Below are 22334 nucleotides of genomic sequence, written 5' to 3'. Positions count from 1 at the left end.
TATATTAGTGTTGTCGGACTGGAAGATTATACCTGGGAGGAAAGATTGTCCAAGTTAGATTGTTTTCTGAGCAAAGAGAAGTCTGAGATTTATAAAATAATGAGAAACCTGGATAGAAAACATTAGAAGGACCTACTGTATGTAGCAGAGGAGTCAAAAACCAAGGAGCACTTTATAGAAGAGTTAGAAGGATTTCTATAATTTTGAGATTTTTAAAAAAATCTTAATCCTCTTTCAGAATATGGAACCTGTTTTTAACTGCACAATGTTCAGTAGTTTCTTGATATTCTTGGGTCTGTTTCAATACTTTTAAACTTACTATGTTATTTATCCATTATATATTATTTTATTTGTGTTTAGCCAAGATAAACCCAGCGTTCAAGGCCTTTCTTGATGCCCAAAATCCCAAACAGCAACATTCATCAACATTGGAGTCCTACCTGATCAAGCCAATTCAGCGTGTTTTGAAATATCCTCTCCTTTTAAAGGAGCTGATCTCTCTTACAGACTCGGAGAGTGAGGAACACTACCACCTAACGGGTAAGATATCTTATCTTGCATTTACTTATTTGCAGGGAGGAATAATCTTGAGGTATGTCCTGGATAGTTACTGTTTATTTGGAGTTAGATAAAGAAACACTGGCAGAGGGCAGGGTTTAGCAATGGAGATGTGATGGTGAGGAAGGAGAGGAGGGAACAGTGATTGAATACTGGTGGATGAAGGTTAAAAAAAAAACAACCCTCAGGGTGCAAACTTCTTGAATAGTTACAATTCTCTTTGTGCAATTAATTATTCTCACAATGCTGAATTCACACAATGCTGGAAGATACCAAATTTCATGACTTGTTCATGACAATAAATTTTGGTTCTGACAATGTTTTTGGATAGGGCTTTAGAAGTGACATACCCATGTGGCCCTTCCTTTGTACTCATTGGTGATAGAGATCATGGATTAGCAAGATGCACTTGGACCGGGCTTGATTAATAATTGCTATGCATTTCCTGCATGGTAAGCCTTCCATTTGTTGTAAATAGTGATGGATGTCAATGTTTAGGATGGTGGATGCCATACTAATTAAGTACATGGCTTGCTCTCAAAGTCGCTTGGAGGATACTGGAATTGTAATCATTGAAGCAAGAGGAGAGAATTTTATTCAGTTTAATTTGAGACTTGATGGTGAAACAAGTTGAGGTTCTGGAAGTGAATCACATGAAGTGAGTCACATGACACTGGATTCTGGCCTCTGATATCTTCCTGTAGCTACAGTATGTAGTAGCTGGACTAGTCAAGTTTATATTAAGTGACCCCTATTGGGAAATTCAGTAATGTTTAGTGCTGATCAATGTCCACATATCAGAGGACCTCTCTTGGAGTTTTCAACCATGAAGAAGGCACACCAACACCACTACTTTCTAAGAAGTCTGGGGAGATTTGGCATGTCATCAAATACTCTATCAAACTTCTACTGGTGCACCGTGAAAAGTACAGTGATCGATTGATTACTTCATGGCCTCGTTTGGAAATTTGAGTGCCCAGGAATGCAGAGGGCTGCAATAAATGGCAGACCTAGCCAAGTCCATCACAGTCACTGATCTCCTGTCCATTCAAAGCATCTAAGTGGGGAACTGAATCAAGAGGGTTACTAACATCATTAAAAAAAAACCTGGTCATAAGCTCTTCCCACTGCTCACTTCAGGCAGAAAGTGCAGAAGCCTGGTCCAGCTTCTCCACAATTAAGAACAGTTTTTATCCAATAGCTCTCAGGAGTTTGAACTTTCCCATACTACTTTAGTCCTATTCATAAACTACCCAGGACCACCCAAAGATCTGTCTTTTCTTACTGCACCTGTGAAAATTTACTTTTCTATCTTTTGATATTTATTATTTTCATTTTATGTCCTGCATTTGTGGTCATTTAAATTTTTGGTATTGTAGTTGTGTATCTTATGTACCTGTTGGCTGCAGCAAGTAAGAATTTTGATACTCCTGTACATTGTACTTGTATATGAAACAATAAACTCACATTGAAATAGTTAAACTTTCACTCTTGGAGAAGATAATCTGCCTTACACTTGGGTGGCAATAACATTACGTCAGTTCTTGCCTGGATATTGCTCAACTCCTGCTGCATTTTTTGAGGAACTGCAAATCTCTTCCCAAGATCTCTTTGGAGGAAGAGACATTTAAAGTATTCAAGATAGGGATTAAAAATATTCAAACAATGAGGAATTCAAGGAATTTAAAAAAATATTTAGACAACAGCACAGTAACAGGCCCTTTCATCCCATGAGCCTGTGTTTCCCAAATACACCCAATTGACCTATTTTTCAGACAAATTTTGAATGGTCTATTGTTAGTAGACATGAAATTTGGTATCTTCCAGCATTGTGTAAATTCAGCATTGTGAGAATAATTAATTGCACAAGGAGAATTGTAACTATTCAAGAAGTTTGCACCCTGAGGGTTGTTTTTTTTTTAACCTTCATCCACCAGTATTCAATCACTGTTGCCTCCTCTCCTTCCTCACTATCACATCTCCATTGCTAAACCCTGCCCTCTGCCAGTGTTTCTTTATCTAACTCCAAATAAACAGCAACTATCCAGGAAATCAGAGCCCCCCAGGGAAAACCCATGCAGACATGGGAAGAACTTACAAACTCCTTACAGACAGCGTGGGATTTGATCCACGGTCCTGATCACTGGCACTGTAACAGCGTTGCGCTAACCGTGTCTTAAAATGGTGATAAAACTGGAAGTTGTGTCAGATAGAATAGGATCAACCATGATCTTATTGAATAGAAGGGCAGGGTCCAGGGACCAATTTCTCTATTTCTGTTCCTTTTTCTTGTGTTCCAATGGAATTAATCATTTTATAAACATTAGCATTTATCACTACTTCTGACCTGGATTGACTTTTCAAAATCAGAGCAGTGCAGTTCTCTCCTCGATTCACTATGACTATAGCTTACTCATATACTGCCTTGGTGTCACGGAAGTTAATTATTTTTGCTCTGCAATTTAGTTCTTGGGTCCAAATTCAGACAAAGGTATTGGTAAGATCTGGAGCTAAGTGGTTCTGATTAAACCCATAATTAGTATTGAGAAGCAGTGATTTATTGGTAAGTTCATATTGCTTGCTCCCACTATTGATATCAATTTTCACTTTAAAAAGAGACAGAGGTCTCAATATTCTTTCTTCTTGATGCAAAGAATGTGCATGACACATTTTCAGTTGAACTTTTTTCTTTCTTAATATATAATTCCTTTACGTGGGAACTCAACAAATGTCAGTAGTGCTTGCTGTATCTATTTTCTTCTTCGGCAGTGGTACTAATTTTATGTGAACAATGTATTTAGATTTGGACTGGATATTTTGTCAATACTGTGCATGAGACAACTGGTGTTTATCATACAAGCAAAATTGTCTATCAATTTTGAGCAGTAAACATCTCTTTCAAGGCAATACTATTTTGAAGTAGGTACTTTATTTTCATCAAATAGGTGGACATTAAAGAGATGGTGGTAGACTGAAATGCAGGGGCATGAATGGTCATGATTTAATAGCTCTGTTGTGAGTCCAGAGGACCCCAAAACCCACCAGCAATAGAAATTCACCAAGACAAATGGTCACTTAAACAAAAGTTGCTTTTAATTTTCTTTAAACATAAAAACAGGATCAAACTTTAACTTATTACTATTAACTTAACTTAACCTAACTTAACCCCCTTCTAATTCTAAGTGTACATATATGTAATGTGTATATGTTCAGGAAAGTTCTTTGATTCATAGTCCAATCTCACTTCTCACTCTTCCAAGTTCACCGGTATCAGACAATTCTTATACTCTGCACAGAATTTAACATTTCTGAATTTTGACCAGGCCCTGGTAAAAAGGTAAATGGTTACCGCTCAGGAAGCTTCTTATTGGTTTCAGAGAGAGGTTTGTTGCTCATTGGACACACACAAACTGATTCCCTCCGATCAGCCACTTCAGTGTTTTGCCAAAGAAACTTGCCCCATCACGGGTTTTCCAAATGATAACCTCTTTCTCCAGGTCACCACAGAGTTCCTCTTGTTTCCCTTATTTCAGGAGAAACACTCTAGTCGGCCATTTCCTCTTGTAAGGACTACAAGGGTTTTTCAACAGGCTGAACTCAGAACTCACAACCCATCTTTAAAAGATGGGGTTTTACAAGCTTGCCAGCTTTCCATGTTACAGCCTCCAAAAACCACTGCAGAACTCTCCAACTGAATTCTTTCTCTCTCCCTCTCTCTCTCTCTCTCTCTCACACAAAGATAAATCCTGTTTGTTTTTTTTTCCTTCCCTCTCTGCTTGTAAAAACCAGAACTACTTGCAGTAATTGAAACCCAATCTTTGAAATATCTTATCAGCACTTTGATCCTGGACTGTTTATTGCATCTGCTTTTTAAAATTCCTTCCAAAGCAGTTTCATTGTCTTTGCAAATGCACTCGGAGCCTGGATGTCTGGCTTTCAGCAAAGCTCTTGGATTTTAAATGAGATATCTTTTGTGAAGTGTTACTCTCTATTTGTGAAGTGACCTTCACCCTGAACCCCCACAATCCATCTCTTTTAAAGACATATTAACATATAATGTACCCTGCAACAGCTCTGAAAATGTTTACATTTAAAATGAAGCTGAAAATTATGAACAACGTAAGCTGTAATTCCTTCTGTACAGTTTTTAAAGGTCCTTTCAATTGTTTGAAACAGATTTTTTTTCCAGGAATTGGTTGGGACACCCAGATTAAAAGTCCTTGTTTTGTGATAGTTATACTTATTGGTATTAAATGTACAAATGCACACAAAAGCAAAATTTATTTTAAAAATTGCATTCTAAAACAATTACCATCTTCATTGAGTCATGGGTGATTTTACCCTTGGTGATGTGCTCATGAGCTTGATGGGACATTAAGGGTGGCAACATTGCAGTATCCACGTTGCTGCCAAAGAGGAAACACCTACCATTAAATGTTTAACAAACATAAAGCAATATTTGAGAATTGTTTTGCTAGACAACTTATTTTGCTTTGGATAATTGAGGAAATAGCTGACTAAGTCACATAATCCCAGTTAATAATTCTTTTTAACATGTAATTGGTATTTGTGCGATATTTCTGGGTGGATTGTAAAATTAAATTTAAATAGCATTTAAGTTCCAGTGTAAGACATTATGAGAAACCCACCTTTAGAAGTCTTCACTTGCATTGTTTATAGTACCGTAGGTGAGACACTACTGGAGACGATGGTTAAATTCACAGTAACATTGCAGAGGAGGAAGAGAGAGATAGAGAGAGAGTGCTAATTCCACTTTCCCACCCTTATTTACCAACTGTTACTGCAATTGTCATCCCTTCTCCCAAACCTCCTTTTCCATCTTTTCATTTTGTTATTTTCTTCTGACTGCTTCTCCTTTCCTCACTCCTCTGTCTTTTCTACTTTCTCCCTCCTGCCTTCATTTCCCTCTCTTATCTTCTGCCTTGGTATAGTTAATCCCTTAACCTGTTTTCTAATACTTCTTGGCCAAGATCTTCTGTGCAGTGTCTCAGACAATGAATGTTGCTAATTAGAATGAGTTATATCCAACCAATTTATTTTGCTTCCAACACAAAAGCATGGCAATTGTAATTAAAATGCAACTTGCAAAAATTGTGTCAGAGCTCACATGGGTCTTCCCTTGGGGATTCCCACATGGGCATCTGATGATTAATAACAGACTGAATTTTCTTCTGTGAAGATCCACCTTGGAGTGAGCAATTGCAAGAACTGCATATAATTCGCATCTCCTCTCTCAAAGCTTAACTCCACATACTCAGTGGTCAGTTAGGTGATCAAAATTTATATCTTCTCATTACTCCCCTCTGTCATACAACGGATGTTTACGTGATCTCTTTCAGAGGCTGCAAATCTATTTGTCATTTCTTTGGAACACCAGGCCCTGAGTGCACAAGATGTAACTTGAACTGTGTTATCTCTCTCTACCTTTTGTCTCCTTCACATTTGCCTGAGTGCACTTTTAAAGGATCACAAATCAACAGTTAAATACTGCTTCATGTTGTAAAGTGCATCAAATGGCTGCATTTCTTTCTGCACACTACACCTGCTCTTGAATTGCACTATCTTTATTTGCATGTAAACCATCCCAAATATTCTTTTCTATGTGAGTTCTGGGCTTAACAGCATTTTGAAGAGCTCATGAATGGTTGAGCATGGCAACAATCTGAGTACTAACTTCTGTAAAGACTTTTGGCAATGAATCTAAATGGTGGAAGCAAGGTTACTACTTTTCAACTCCTTTAGCATTTTTTTCAGCACACAGCGTGTTTAAAGGTTCATTGTGGAGAGTTTTGGCTACTCTCATCAATTAATCATGGTCAATTTCTAAATATAACACACACAAATTTTTTTTTCTCAATCATAGCCACCAGACCCCATTAATAGTGGTTTAATTCAATATGATTTCAGATTCATATTCAGATTTATTGTCAGAATACATACATGACATCACATACAACCCTGAGATTCTTCTTTCCTGTGGATGAGGCAGAATTGCCACTAATTGGTGGTGCAGAAAATAAACTGTACACAGCATAAAACATGAAAATAAATGAAGAACTGTAAACAGATAACAAATGTAAACAATGTGCAATACAGAGAGAACAAAGAAAATCAATAAAGTGCACAAGTAAGAGTCCTTAAATGAGTCTCTGATTGAGTTTGTCATTGAGGAGTCTGATGATCGAGGGGTAGCAACTATTTCTGAATCTGGTAGTGTGAATCTTCTGGCACCTATACCTCTTTCCTGATGGCAGCAGCGAGAACAGAGCATTGCTGGGTGGTGTGGATCTTTGATGATTGCTGCTACTCTTTGACAGCAGTGTTCCCTGTAGATGTGCTCCATAGTTGGGAAGGTTTTGCCTGTGATGTCCTTGGCTGTGTCCACTACCTTTTGCAGGGCTTTATTGCTAGGTATTAGTGTTCCCCATACTAGACCATGATGCAGCCGGTCAGCACACTTTCCATCACACATCTGTAGAAATTTGCCAGGGTTTCTGATGTCATACCAAACCTCTGCCAACTCCTGAGGAAGTAGAGGCGCTGATGTGCTTTCTTCACAATCCCATTGGTGTGTTGGGTTCAAGAAAGATCCTTCAAGATATTGACTTCCAAGAACTTAAATTTGGTCACCTTCTCCACCTCTGATCTTCCCAGTGATTACTGGATTGTATGGCTCTGGCCAATTCAATCAGCTCCTTAGTTTTGTTACAGGTTTAGCTACAAGTGATCCACATTCCAAGTTGAAATGAGAAAATTGTAGAAAGCTACATTGTTCTTCCAGAGCAAAATGTTTACAACTATCTTTCGTACAGTTGGGTGACCAAATCTGACACAATATTCCAAGTGTAGTTTAACCAATGTCCTCCATGTGACAGCATAATTGCAACCTTGTAAGAAATATATGACCTCTGAGCAGTGCTCTGATTTTTGCATGTCTGTTATTACACTCTACTGCAGTTAGTTCAGGAGCATGTGTGGGAAGAGAAACAAAAGTTAATGTTTCAGGTCAAAGACCTATCGTCATAACTTGAAAGGAGACAAAAGAAGTTTGCTGAGCTGTGGGGGTGTAAGGGATGTCACTGGAGGGGAAAACTTCAGTATCCTTGGGAATAAGTTGTAAACAAGGTTTTCTGGTCAATGAGTGAATTGGATAAAGTTAGAGAATGAGAAATACATAAACAAATATTGGCCATTAGTTTGCAGGACAAGGGAGAGGGGTCAGGAGAAGCTACTACTGATAAGCATAGGCTTATCTCTTATAATATCCAAAATCCAAAAGGCATTTGTTAAAAGTTTTAAATTTAAATTTAAGAGGGCGGTACGGTGAGCATAGCGGGTAGTGGAGCACTATTACAGCACAAGTGACCGGGGTTCAAATCCCGCGCTGTCTGTAAGGAATTTGTATGTTCTCCCCATGATGGCATGAGTTTCCTCCAGGTACTCTAGTTTCCTCCCACCGTTCAAAAACATACCAGGGTTGTAGGTGAATTGGGAGTAATTTGGTGGTATGGGCTGATGGGCCAAAAGAGCCTGTGATGCTTTATGTCTAAATTTAAAAAAAAGTTTTGTGGAACAATATGACAAGGTCATGGGAGCAGTATTGGCAACTCAAGCCAAAAATAAGAGAGTGGGAGTTTCTTGTAATCTCAGAAATTATACAGTACTTGCAAATTCAGAAATTCTTTTGTCAAAATAGATGTGTAGCTGCCAACTGCATGACACTTTTGTGAAACAGATTTGTGAAACTCAGCTATAGCTCATCTCTATGAATGGAGAGGATGTTGTGAAAAGAACCACAAGCTGTTGAAAGGAAAGTAAGGTGCTGTTTTTATATATTGTTGGCAAAGAGATTCTGAATTCTGAATTATTTGGATGAAAATATAGGAAGTCTAATTTGTAAATTTGCAGATGAAGGAAATTAGAATTGTGGACAGTGAAATAGATGGTTAAAAAGAAACTGCAAAATATGGATCAGTTGGAAATTTGTATAGAGAAATGATAGATGGAGTTTAATTAGGCAAGTATGAGGTGTTGTATTTTAGAAGGTCTAATGAACATGGCAATGCATGTGGCAGATCTCTAAGGAATCCTGATGCAGAGAGATCTTGGGATGCATATCTATAACTCCCTGAGTATAGGATTGAAAAGAAGGCATCATTGTTGGGGCATTGAGTAGAAAAGTTTGGAAATCATGCTGAAGCTACTTCTGAAGAATTGTATGCAGTACTGGTTGCCACAATATTAGGAGAGGGTGCTGAAGAGATTCACCAGGATATTGCCTGGATTGGAGTGTATTAGCTGTGAAGAGAGGTTGACCAAATTTGGGATTGTTTTCTTTGGAGCATCAGAGGCTGAGAAGCAACCTGATCGAGGTTTATAAGATTAGGAGAGGCATAGATTGGAAAGATAGTCTAAGTCTTTTCCTGGGGCAAATGCCAAATACTGGAGGGTATGGAATTAAGGTGAGAGAGAGAGACAGTTTTTTTTGCCCAGGAACTCAGTAGAAGCAGATGCAGTCGCAATGTTAAAGAAGCATTTAGACAAAAGAATAGGCAGGCAACAGAGCAATACAGATCAAGAGCAGGCAAATTGGATCAGATTAATTTGACATCATGTTTGGCAACAAAGAGTATTTATTTATCCTTTTACATTTATTGTCCCTTTTTTGTCTTATTGTACATTGTGGTTGTTTAATTTATACTGTTATTATTGGTCTATTTTTTGTGCCTATGTGGCTACAATATGTAAGAATTTCAGTGCATGTGTGCATTGTACTTAGGTACAAGACAATAAACTCTGAAATCTTATCATATTCACAGTCATTTAGGGCCAATGGACTCCACCTTAGCTGTACTTTCTATGTTCCATGTACATCATGTTCCATGGACATTATGGATTTTTTCATATTATTACACAAAACACTGAAAGCCACAGAATAGATCTTCAATCATAGGGGCAAATTTGTTCCCATCTTCAAATGAAATGATTCTCACCAATCAATGGTGATCAGAATTTATTGATGTGAACAAGTCATGAAATTCATTGTTTTGCGCCAGCATTATGGGACAAATGTTAATATTATAACCATCTTACGGCATTAGTATTAAAAAAAGTGAAAGTAATAGTGCTTGAATAGTAAGGCAGTGTCTGTGGCTCATGATGACAGCAGGGAAGAAGTTGTCCTTGTGCCTTTGAGTGCTTGTCTTTAGGCTCCTGTACCTTTTTCCCGATGGTAACTGAGTGAAGAAGGCATAGCCTGGGTGGTGGGGGTCTTTGAGGATAGAGGCTGATTTTTTGAGATACCGCTCATGTAGATGTCCTCAGTGGAGTGAAGTCTGATGTCTGTGATGTCACAGGCCAAGTTAACAGCCCTCTAGAGTTTATTCTTGTCCTGAGAGTTGGTGCCTTCGTACCAGGCAATGACTCAACCAGCCAAAATGCTCTCCACAGTACACCTGTTGAAGTTTTCAAGAGTTTTTGTTGGCATACTGAATCTCATCAGACAGCTCACAAAGTATAGCCGCTGGCGAGCCTTCTTTGTGATTGCATCAATGTGGAGACTCCAGGACAGATTCTCGGAGATGTTGACACCCAGGAATTTGAAGTTATTGGCCTTCTCTACAACTGGGCCCTCGATGAAGACTGGGTTGTGTTTCCCTGACTTCCTCTGAAGTCCACAATCATCTCCTATACGCTGAATTGGTGTCAAATGACTTTTGAACTGAATTTAAGGTCTCAAAAATATATCTGGCATATAAGTCGATCCCCATTTTTTGAGTGATTTTTGAGGGTTTAACGACTTGACACATGCCAAAATATAGGGTATATCATGTGGATCTGCCACTGAGCCCTCACTACCTTAATTATCATCTGGTAATAATAGTCAGACCAGGAGCTTTACACAAATACATTTTGTGTTGAGTAGTACATTTACAAACAGTATGAATATAAGGCACTTTCAGGTGGCCAAAATACACCGATGTAAAGCCGCATATTTTACCCTTATGCGGCTTTAAGGAGGCCACCTGAAAGTGGAGAACCTGGCCAGGAGGAGCACTTACCTAACCCTCCTCCTGTAGTTATAATCTCTGGCTCCAAGAATCCCCCGTTGCACCTGAAAGCAGCAGCGGGACTACAGCCACAGTCCACAGGAGCTGGCATTCGCTCAGATGTGGCTCTCCTTCAGCTGACAGAAAGGCATCTTCTCTGTGGCCACCTGAACGTCCCAGCTACACTCCCCCAGCCATGTCTTCCGGCACATTATCTGCATCTGAGCACTTGAAAGTGGCTATAGATTGATTTTTTTTTGTTTTTTTAAACTTTCAGTGGCAATGAAAGCGATGAACAAAGTAGCGAGTCACATTAATGAAATGCAGAAGTTGCATGAAGAATATGGTGCTGTATTTGACCAGCTAATAGCTGAGCAAACTGGAGAGAAGAAAGAGGTGAGGAAATATATTCTTTAACTTGATTTAAAAAAATATCAAGTTGTATTGTACCTAATTTTGTTTACTGTCAATTCTTCAAGTAAGATAAGTCAAGCTTCCTTCCCACCTCTTTCCTCAGCTCGATGAAGCCATTTCTCCACAACTGAAGTTGTACTGCCATCTTGGCCTTTTGCAAAAATGTTTTCATCCCTTCTCCTTTCTTGGGTTCTCCTGCATTTTTGTGACATTGTCAGCTACGATTATCCTACTCCCAAATTCAAGATCTATTTAACTCTAGTTTTTTTTTTCTGGTAACCTCCTTTTATATATGAACAATGCTTTAATTCTCTTTGAATTGGAATAGTTAAAACAGCAGTTTCATTTGTCTTCTGCAAATGCATTTACTGGTTTAATTTATTTTAATTTACAACATCTTTCAGAATCCATTAAATAGCATAGTTTTTTAAATAAAATTGATTTTGCTTGTTGCAAGTTCCTGATTTATTTTCTTGATGTTGATACTATGGTGTTTTATGTGAATGTTGTTATGGATTTTGATTGTACGACTGAAAAACAACTGAGAATTATGGAGGGGTTGGGACAAGAACAGTATACCTTGTGGTAAAATCTATTCCTTTAGCCTACAGGATATACCATCTGAGAAATAAGCAACAGAAGAACTGAGAAGGAGCTCCATTAGAGCAATTTAATGGCATATAAAATATAGAGGGAAATGAAGGGTTCCAACCCAAAACATCGACCATTTCTCCCACCTTATGCTGAGTTCCTTCAGCAAATTATTTGCTTGTGGGGCATGGAGATTGGATTAGGAGAGGGAATAAATTGGGCAAAGGAAAATACTTTATAAATATAATATTCAACCTTTAAAATCTTGATTAACATTTCACTTTGAGATGAATTGAAGATTTGAATTATTATCTTTCTGGCAACAAGTTGTTTTGACAGTCTTTCACAATTACCATTTAAAATGGCTAAATTTACACTTCTTCAGAAAAAGTTTGTTTAATGACACCTTATCTTAAGTTATCAAGAAGTAAAAATGATTCTATTCAACAGCAGTCATGGATTTATTTACCCCACTTTTCAAATGTTTCATGAAATGCATTTTTAGTTAAAGTTTGAATGCAACAAATGAGGGGACAAAGATGTTCCAAAATAGTGAATCATAGCCCTTTGTAACATATATTTGAGCATATGTATATGCATTTGTGTGGGTCTTATTCAGAGTGTCTTTGTAATTTGCAGGTTGGGGACCTTTCAATGGGAGATCTTCTTCTCCATTCTACAGTTTGCTGGCTTAATCCTCCATCATCCTTTGGGAAATGTAAAAAAGACCCTGAATTGGTAGCGTTTGGTATGTTGCACTTGATTTTGTTCAGGGTTTTGAAATATAAATGTGTAATATCCATTTGGTAGTATATTTGTACTATATTTTGGGGGAAATTGAGAACAACATAGAACAGCATCCTGTAAAGGACCCGGTATGCCTAACAATTTGTTGACAATTATTTTTGCATTGATATATATTTAGAGCCATTTTCCATTCATAAGTGAATGATAATGGGTGCCAAGAAGATGTTAAATATATTGAAGCGCAGCATTTTTTAATTTAAATGCTATTTCATGTTCTTCATTTCTAGTGTTCAAAGCTGCAGTTGTTCTTATCTATAAAGATGGTTTTAAGCAGAAAAGGAAATTGGTGAGTTTTCTAGCCTGAATACAGTATGTGTTGTATGAGATACAACATTTCAGTTTGGATAGATTGTTTTCAACCATTAAACATTAAGCTAAAATTGAATTAAAATAGAAACATTTTCATGTTTTGATTTGAAAAGGTGGGTTTGAGATCTTTCACATTGGTGTTGCAATTCAATATTCTAGTGTTGCTGTATTAAGGAATAACATCAACCACATTTTAGTGGAATGTGAATCATTTTCTTTTGTTAAAAAATATGAGATTTTAGATCTGGATCATCCATGTGACTCATCACCAATTCCCTGAGAACCAAGAGCACGTCCGGAAGCCTCTTCGGTAATTGTGTGGCTCATCCGGTTGACAGACTAATCATCGTATCTTGTAGTCGGGTTCAATATAACCTGCAGAAAATGCTAGAAAAAATCTGTAGATCATGCAGCAGCAATGAAGCAAGAAACCACAAGAGATTTTAATTAGCCTGAATTAAACCTTTACTCTGTTTCTTTCTCCACAGATATAGCCTCAACTACAGAGTTTTTCCAGCATTTTATAGTTTTACCTCAATTCTCCAGTAGTATTTTGATTTTTCCCAAACAAGTCCTAAGTGGGACTTGGACCTGACTTTGGTAATGTATGTACAGTAAAATCTCCATTATCCAGAATTCAAGCAACCGGCAAAAAAAATCACAGAAAATAAATAGGTACAAAAGTTTAAAATTGCCATCCCTAGCAGTTAGTTCACTAATGACACAACACGCAATCTCAAACAAATGGAAAATTCACTTATCTAAGTACTAACATGAGTACTTAGCTCTCCCTTGGACCAACCATTTCTCCCCAACTACAGTAGCAACTATTACCAACCCCCAGGTTTCAACCAACATCACTTCACCCTCTAACCTGCCCATACACTACATCTCTGATTGTGGATCATCCGTTGAATGCCAAGCAGTGGGTTTTGAGGGAGAGTCATTAAATCATTAACTTAAGAATGTTTTCCCATTGGTAATTATATTGCTAAAGAAGTCTGAATTGATGCAACTCCATGAAAACATAGCTGCATCAGTGTGGCTTTGTGAGTATGGCATTAAAGTATGTGGAAATTGAGAGATTCTAGCAATAGAGCCACACTTGATTGCATTCTTACAAATTACACTTAAAACTAAGTTATGACCTGCGTCTCTTTAAGATTATTTTATTACATTATGGCTGGTCATTAACTCTATTTCAGCATCTGTTTTATAAATCTTCATTTGCTTCTTGTAAAGTTGTAACAAATGATGTAATCTATTCTACATATAACAGGGAAACATTTCCCAGAGGGTATCTATCCCAGATGACCGTGATCCCTTCAGATTTCGTCATATGATTCCCACACAAGCCTTGCAAATTCGAGCCATTGCCTCTACAGGTATGAACGTTTAATTTTGCCATAATGTATAGAACAGATGAAATGGGCTCCACTCTATGAATTGGACCTCCACAATACCACTTTAGCTTTTAATAGTGCTGGACAATTGTGCAAATATTGGTGTTGACATCAATTGAGATTACATCACTAAATTTCAGCTAAATGATATTTAATAAAGCTTATGAAAACCTTTGAAGAAAATGAACTTATATAGTATATCTAATTATAGAGGTGTGTTTCCCTCATCAATAAATTCAACATATGTGTTGATGTATTCATGAAATGCAAGAAAAATAATTAAATTTCTGAAGATTAATGTGTTACATTTTTTTGTTTACTTTGCTTGGTATTATAGAATTTCTATATATTTCTATATAGAAGTTCTGACAATGGAGTACATACCCTAAGCATCATTGCTTCGATTGGCAGGTCGTAAAGTAAAATAGACAACTCTTAAGAACTATTTTAGATATATATAGCCATTTTGGCCCACTAGTCCGTGCCACCCAATTTACACCCCATAAACCTATACCGCAGTATGTTTTGAAGGGTGGGAAGAAACTGGAGCCTCCAGAGAAAACCCATACAGACCCAGGGAGAACATACAAGCTCCTTACAGACAGCACAGGATTTGAACCCCAGTCTGGTCCCGATCGCTAATGCTGTAAAGGTGTTGTGCTAACCATTACACCAACCGTGCCACTATTGGTTGTCTTTCTTACCTTTAGATGTGATAAACTTCAACCATAGACTAAATTAAACTGAAACTGAGCAAGCAACTAAAAAAATGGCAGCTGTTATGACTAGAAGTAAGTTGCACATTTACAATGTAACAGCTAATAGAGCTGTTGCCTAGCACCTTTAGTGATCTTGGTTCAATCCTGCCCTCTGGAGTTTCTGTGTGGCATTTTGCTCACATTCCTCCTCGTCAGTTTCTCTGGTTACTATAGATGCCTTTCTTGTCCTAAAAACATGCAGATTGTTGGCTAATCTCTCACATCCCAAAGACATTCAGATTTTGGGTTAATTGGCCACTGAAAATTGCCTCATTAGTGGTATAATTTGGCAGAAGTCAATGAAAATGTGGGGAAATAAAATGGGATAAATGTGGGATTTCTTTTATTTGGTGGTTCGTGGACTTTGTGGGCCAAAGGACTGCTCCTGTATTGTAATGAGAGGTAATGTTTCCCACCCCGTCCCAACTTTTCAAGCCAATTCTGTTGGTATTCTTTTTTGACTTGATTCAGGTATATATTCTATTTAAAAGTTGAATTTCAAATGGGAATGAAAACATAAAGTTCAAATTATTAAATATCTTGGAAATGTAAACTGAGCCAAGCAAATGTTTAAGCAAGATATTTGGTGAATTAAAAAATATGTCCTTAAAACTTGTGTTGGTACAACTCACTCAGCAAATTCATATTTGAATGGAATGTTTTGGCTCCTCCCTCAAACAGATTGCTCGAGGCCAACAGAACAGTATGTTGTATCAATTTAAGGTGAGATGATTTCTGTGAGTGAAGCTGTGTTTGAAATCTCTCATCCATCATGAAAGAATTGGAAAAGCCAATGTCATGAGAAATCTGAAGGCAAATATATGTATATTTTGTCACATTCATGTTATATGCCAATTGCATAAACATGCAATGTTCATTAAACTTCACTTCTCAGTGTGTGTGCATAGAGAATCAAAGGCATATACTTTTCCCAGATAAAGAATTTAATATGATCTTGGATGCTTACACATATTCTCATCTTTCTGAGTTCATTTTAAAAAAAACTTGGCTCCCTGCATTTATGCCTTTTAAGTTTATACAAGCAATTCTGCATATACAAGAACATGCTTGAATAAATTCCACATCTGCTTAATGAAGTGTAAAAAGTTTGGCATGCAAAATTCTAATAGCCTTGTATTCACATTAATTGTATTTTTTTATAGTTATAAATATCAGTCTTAAAATTATACTTATCATAACATCTGGACGTGTCTCCAGATGTCTATGAAATAAGATTGTTTATGCTATTTTGGATCAATTAGACCTGATTGTGAAACCGTCCGAACTACCTTCCCCATGTTTCACAGGACAATTATCTCGGATGTATAGAGGAGAGAATAGTCAATATTTACCCAATGGATTGATAGCAATTTCCTTCATTTTTAGTAAAACTACTCTTTTATTTAGCAATGGTGAGGGAGTGTGAATGATTGCTGCCTGAAGTTGTCAATGGGTTGTTCCTCATCGTTCACTCATAGAAGAGGTAGACTTGGTGTATTATCACTTTGCTCTTGATGTTTGTGACCAGCCAAGTGTGCCATTAAGGCTGCTATTAGGTTTTGTGGTTCAGAATAGGGACAGCAGAATTTCATATGGGTAATTTTTAAAGGTCCCCTCTCTGTGTGTGTGCTTCATTGACTCAGCTCAGTGGTGGTTTTTAAGCTTCTTGGAGATAGATATATAACATTCTATAAAACCTTAACCCTTTTTCTGGCTCTGTAGAAACTGTCTGACCTGCTAAGTATGTCAGCGTTTTCTGTTCTTATTTTGGTAACTGCCGCGTTTGTGTGACATCCCCTGATCAAGTTGAACAAAGTACTCTTGTTTCTTGTTGGTTAGAACAGGGCATGTGAAGCAGTGTGTAGCATGCTGGTGTTGCTTCCCAGTGTGGTGCCTACCTGTTTCCCCATAACATTCACTGCATTCAGGATGTGAAATGTCACAAAGCAATCTACAGCAGGGAGAGAGATATTAACAAAATGTCTGTATCCTTGAAAACCAAAATTTACCTTTGTAATGGTTCAGTCTGTTCTTGCCACATGTAAATACAAGTGCCTAACCTTTTATCCGGGATTCAAAACACCGGCAACCTCCAAAAACCAGCACTTTTTTTGGTAGATGACATTACACATAAGTAATGTTAATTTTCCATAATAAATTCTCCATTTTCAGAGGGAAACACCAGCCCCAGTCTCCATCCCTACCACCCATGGGTACCCTCTCTTTCCTTTGGTGGAAAGTTGACTCTCGGCTCCCAGAGAGAAGCAGCCGGTGGCTGGCTCAATGTGAGAGCAATGGCCGTCTTCCTTACCCATGATTCCCCCATACAGCTCCTGCATTGAGCCTTCACTGCGACCCGGTGCAGCACTCCATAAATTCCGGGCTTAGGAGCACCGCACCCCTGGTTTCGCATTTGGAGTTAGATGGAGGGGAGCCACAGATGACACTGTGCAGCCAGGCTATGCCTGAGGGCTGGCCCGACAAGCTGGTGGAGTGCCTGAAAGCCATTGGTGCTCGGCTCCACTGACCTGATAGCCCGCTCCTCCTGCAGCTCTGCACCTTATGTCCAGCCTTCTGCCCCGCTTGGCCGCCAGGTCTGAGCAACTGATGCTGGCCGCCTTCTTAGCTGAGCTCCCAGGCCACCCCGTCGTCTCTGACCTCTACCTGATTGACCCACTGGTTGAGAGCCTCCTGTATGGCACACGTCAAACCACCACTCAGTTCAGTAAGAATCCCCACCTGGCTCAGCCTGGCCAAGGGCGGAAAATAGTCTGGCACCCCACTGACCCTTGGAGGGGGGGGTGTGCGCAGAGGTGACAGACGGCGGGGGCTAGGAGTGAGGCATTTGCTTAAAGGCACCAAAATCAAAATGATTCTGAAATCCAGAAGATTCTGAACAATGGCAGATGACCGCTCCAAACAGTCCTGGATAAAAGGTTAGGCACCTGTATTCATAAGAGGACCAATTACATTTATATCACAATTTTCTTGAGACTGTGACATCCCAATATACTTTAAGCTAATGAGGTATTTCACTGCAATTGTTAGTTGATGTAATTTGGGATCATAACGACTGATTTTTATACAATAAATGTTACAAATATTGATGTGACAGGTTTTCTACTTTTTTGCTGTCGACTGAAGAATAAGTAATTGGCCACAGCACCAGGAATAATTTTCCCATTGGTTTTCATTAGCATTAAAGTATTTTTTATGTCCAGTTGAGAGATACGTTTTATATCTCGTCAGAAATGTATCAATTCCTGTGGCAAGTATACTGAACTGGAGAAAGAAGAGGCAGAAATTCCAGTCACTAAATCTCAATCCAAATACCCTGTCATAAGCAGGTTGCAACATTAATGAATCTCTATCTGTAGTTAAGAACAGAAACTGTTCATATTAATGATTTTCAGGAAAGTGAAATGGATTTATGGGAATTCTTTTTATGGCTGGAAATAGAATAATTTCTGTGGAAAAATCTCTTTCAGATACTGACTTGCAATAACAGCAATTCATTATGATATACTTCGATGCTTGATTGTGTTCCTGTACATGTTGAGGAGAAGTTGAATTTGACCAGGAACACTTTGGTAAAAATGATTGTTAAGATGGTCACGATTGTCAGATTTTTACAGTCTGTCCCAGGCACAGCTTGTTCAGAAACTTGCCGTCACTTGACCGATGTGCACGGAGTATTGATTTTTATGCATTCCAGAAATTCTTGAATAAAATATGCCTTCATATCTAAATCAATTACGACCTTATCCTGAAGTTCAGTCATATGGCTTATGTGAGTTAAAATCAGAGAGTTGTACAGCATAGAAATAAGCTCTTTGGCAACCATCAAGCCATCCTACTTGTCTGCATTAATTCCATATCCTTCTCTACGCTGTTCATTCACCTATGTATCAAGACACCTTTTAGATGTTGTTACGGTATCTGCCTCCACCATCTCCACTTGCAGCTTATTCCAGATACCAACTATTCCTTGTGTGAAAAATTTATCCATTAGATCCCCTTTAATTCTCCTCTCTCTCACCTTAAACCTATATCCTGTAGTTTCAGACAAATGAAATAGACTTTAGATACGTACCCCATTTACGTCGATCATGCTGCCTCTCTGCCTCCTTTACACCAATCTCTCCTGATAACTCAAGCCCTCCAATCCATGTAACATCCTTAAATATCTTTTCTCACTTAAGCAAATCTAATGTGTGACTGGAATTCCACACAGCCCCCTAACATCTCATCGCATATCAATCTAGCTTTGCCTTTGCTACATAAAGGACACTGTTTGACCTGCTGAGCTTCTCAAGCATTTTATGCTTTTCACTTCAACCATGGTGTCCACAGAATTTTGTGATTTACTTCTTTTCGCATATCATACTCAATGTCTCAGCTGATGAAGACAAGCATACTTGCCATTCTGTCTGCCTCTGTTCCAATTTTTAGAGAACAGTGTGCTTGTCTCTCATGTCTCTCTGTTCACATTTCCCAGATTCTGCCATTGATTCTTTTGTCCAAATTAGCCTGGTTTATCTTACCAAAACACATCACTTTGCACTGTCGAAGTCAAATTCAAATTGTAATTTCTTTGCTCACTTTCCCCTTTGATCTATATCTGATTCAACCTTTTTCACTGTCCAAGACAGCCACCAACTTGGGTGTCATCTGCAAACTTGTTAATCACACCACCTACATTCTCATTCAAATGATGAATATATATATGATAAACAACAGATGACTCAGCCCTGATCCCTGCATCACAGGCCTCCAAACTGAAAAACAACTCTCCATAACAAAGCCGATTTTTATCAGGACTATATCCTCTATAACCTTTGGGAGAGGAAGAAGAATAGAGTTGAAGTGTTTGTTTTGGACAAATATGGCAATAATTGTATCAACTATGACCAATTAGATAGAGAGAACTGATTTTAAATTCTACTCCTTTTAAAGAGAATTTTGTGCACACCCTCTGCTCACAAAATGTAATGAAAAACAATTAAGTTGCTCAGACCTGACGGCCAATAAACAATCAATAAACATTGATTTATTTACCACAATCTTTACCCAAATAACAGACAATATATTTTTTTAAAGGCAGTAAATGATCATATCTGGACTAAAATTCTCTCTCATCCAAAACTGACCACTTTCCAAATGCATCCTGAGTGCTTCAACTCCATTGCTTTTACAGCAGATAAACCTCATAGTCCCTGAAACTTGTTTGCCCATTCAATTAATTTTTGTAATGCTTTTTTAAAATATTTTTTTATTTTTCACACTGTGAACCATATCAACCAAAATACATACAAACGTTTCCCTCTTAAATATACACAGTGGCATTTTCTCCACTTTTTTCCCCCTACCTTCCCTCCCTTCTTCCCACCCCCCTCCAAACCCATTAAACGTTCAACATATAAAATACAATAAACCCATTAAACAATGTCATCACACAATGAAAATAAACAAGAAAATTGTGTCATCTACTTTTACACACTGGATCAGGTCATTTTGTCTTCTTATCGTTTTAGGGAGTGGAGGTCCGAGGCAAGCCCTCTCTGTTATGTTCCATGTACGGTTCCCAAATTTGTTCAAATAATGTGACTTTATTTTTTAAATTATATGTTATTTTTTCCAATGGAATACATTTATTCATTTCTATGTACCATTGCTGTACTCTTAGGCTCTCTTCTGATTTCCAAGTTGACATTATACATTTTTTTGCTTCAGCTAAGGCTATCATAATAAATCTTTTTTGCGCTTCATCCAGTTTGAGGCCTAATTCTTTACTTCTTATATTACTTAGAAGAAAGATCTCTGGATTTTTTGGTATGTTGCTTTTTGTGATTTTATTTAATACCTGATTTAGATCTTCCCAAAACTTTTCCACTTTCTCACATGCCCAAATTGCATGTACTGTTGTTCCCATTTCCTTCTTACAGCGAAAACATCTATCTGATAATGTTTTATCCCATTTATTTAACTTTTGGAGCGTGATATATAACCTGTGTAACCAATTATACTGTATCATGCGTAACCTTGTGTTTATTGTATTCTTCATAGTTCCAGAACATAAATTTTCCCATGTTTCATTTTTTTATCTTTATGTTTAAATCTTTTTTCCACTTTTGTTTGGGTTTATAGCTTATTTCATCATTTTCCTTCTCTTGCAGCTTGATGTACATGTTCGTTATAAATCTTTTAATTATCATTGTGTCTAATCACATATTCAAAGCTGCTTCCTTTTGGTAATCTCAGCCTGTTTCCCAATTTATCCTTTAAGTAGGCTTTCAGTTGATGGTATGCAAACATTGTACCATGAGTTTATTCCATATTTGTACTTCATTTGTTCAAATTATTTCCCAAAAAAACAATTTTCTATTCTTTTAATTTCTTTTCTCTCCCATTTTCTAAAGGAAAGGTTATCTATTGTAAAAGGGATTAGCTGATTTTGCGTCAGTAATAATTTTGGTATTTGGTAATTTGTTTTTTTCCTTTCTAAGTGAATCTTTCTAAGTGAATCTTTCTAAGTGGAGTTCCTCAGGGTTCGGTCCTGGGTCCACTATTATTTGTTATATATATATTAACGATCTGGATGTAGGGGTAGAAAATTGGATAAGCAAGTTTGCGGATGACACAAAGATTGGTGGTGTTGTGGACAGTGAGGTAGATTACCGTAGATTAAAAGGTGATTTAGGAAGGCTGGAGGTGTGGACTGAGAAATGGCTGATGGAATTTAATACAGATAAATGTGAGGTGCTGTATTTTGGAAAGGCAAATTTAAATAGGTCATATACATTGAATGGTAGGCAATTGAGGAGTGCAGAGCAACAAAGGGATATAGGAGTTATGGTAAATAGTACCCTCAAGGCTGATACTCAGGTAGATGGTGTGGTGAAGAAGGCATTTGGAATGTTGGCCTTCATAAATCGGAGTATTGAATTCAAGAGTAGGGAGGTTATGATGAAATTGTACAAGGCATTGGTGAGGCCAAATTTGGAGTACTGTGTACAGTTTTGGTCACCAAATTATAGGAAAAATATAAACAAAATAGAGAGAGTGCAGAGAAGGTTCACGAGAATGTTGACAGGATTTCAGGGTCTGAGTTACAGGGAAAGGATGTGCAGACTGGGGCTTTTTTCTCTGGAGCGTAGAAGATTGAGAGGGGACTTGATAGAGGTGTTTAAGATTTTAAAAGGGACAGACAGAGTAAATGTGGATAGGCTTTTTCAATTAAGAAAGGGGGAGATTCAAACTGGAGGACATGGTTTAAGATTGAAGGGGGAAAATTATAAGGGGAACATGAGGGGAAATTTCTTTACGCAGAGGGTCGTGGGGATGTAGAATGAGCTTCCGGCAGACGTGGTCGAGACGGGATCATTGGTTACATTTAAGGAAAGATTGGATCGTTACATGGATAG

At 37.9% G+C, this 22334-nt stretch overlaps 1 protein-coding gene across 17 annotated transcripts in view; it reads left to right on the top strand.

The window, feature by feature from the left end:
• LOC138738906 (rho guanine nucleotide exchange factor TIAM1-like) overlaps positions 1–22334 on the top strand; it is a 273989-nt gene that overhangs the window by 223758 nt on the left and 27897 nt on the right. For 16 of the 17 annotated variants that reach the window (XM_069890079.1, XM_069890072.1, XM_069890074.1 and 13 more), the window contains 5 exons: positions 361–540; positions 10906–11024; positions 12273–12381; positions 12668–12726; positions 14029–14134. In XM_069890079.1, the coding sequence (XP_069746180.1) occupies positions 361–540; positions 10906–11024; positions 12273–12381; positions 12668–12726; positions 14029–14134 (573 nt within the window). Of the gene's footprint in view, positions 1–360; positions 541–10905; positions 11025–12272; positions 12382–12667; positions 12727–14028; positions 14135–15591; positions 15634–22334 lie in introns of all 17 variants that reach the window. The other variant, XM_069890080.1, reaches the window with a different exon arrangement.

This window comes from Narcine bancroftii, chromosome 7 (assembly GCF_036971445.1).
Source record: "Narcine bancroftii isolate sNarBan1 chromosome 7, sNarBan1.hap1, whole genome shotgun sequence".
Lineage (NCBI taxonomy): Eukaryota > Metazoa > Chordata > Chondrichthyes > Torpediniformes > Narcinidae > Narcine > Narcine bancroftii.
The sequence above is the reverse complement of the archived record's forward strand: the minus strand, read 5'-3'. Positions and strand labels throughout refer to the sequence as shown.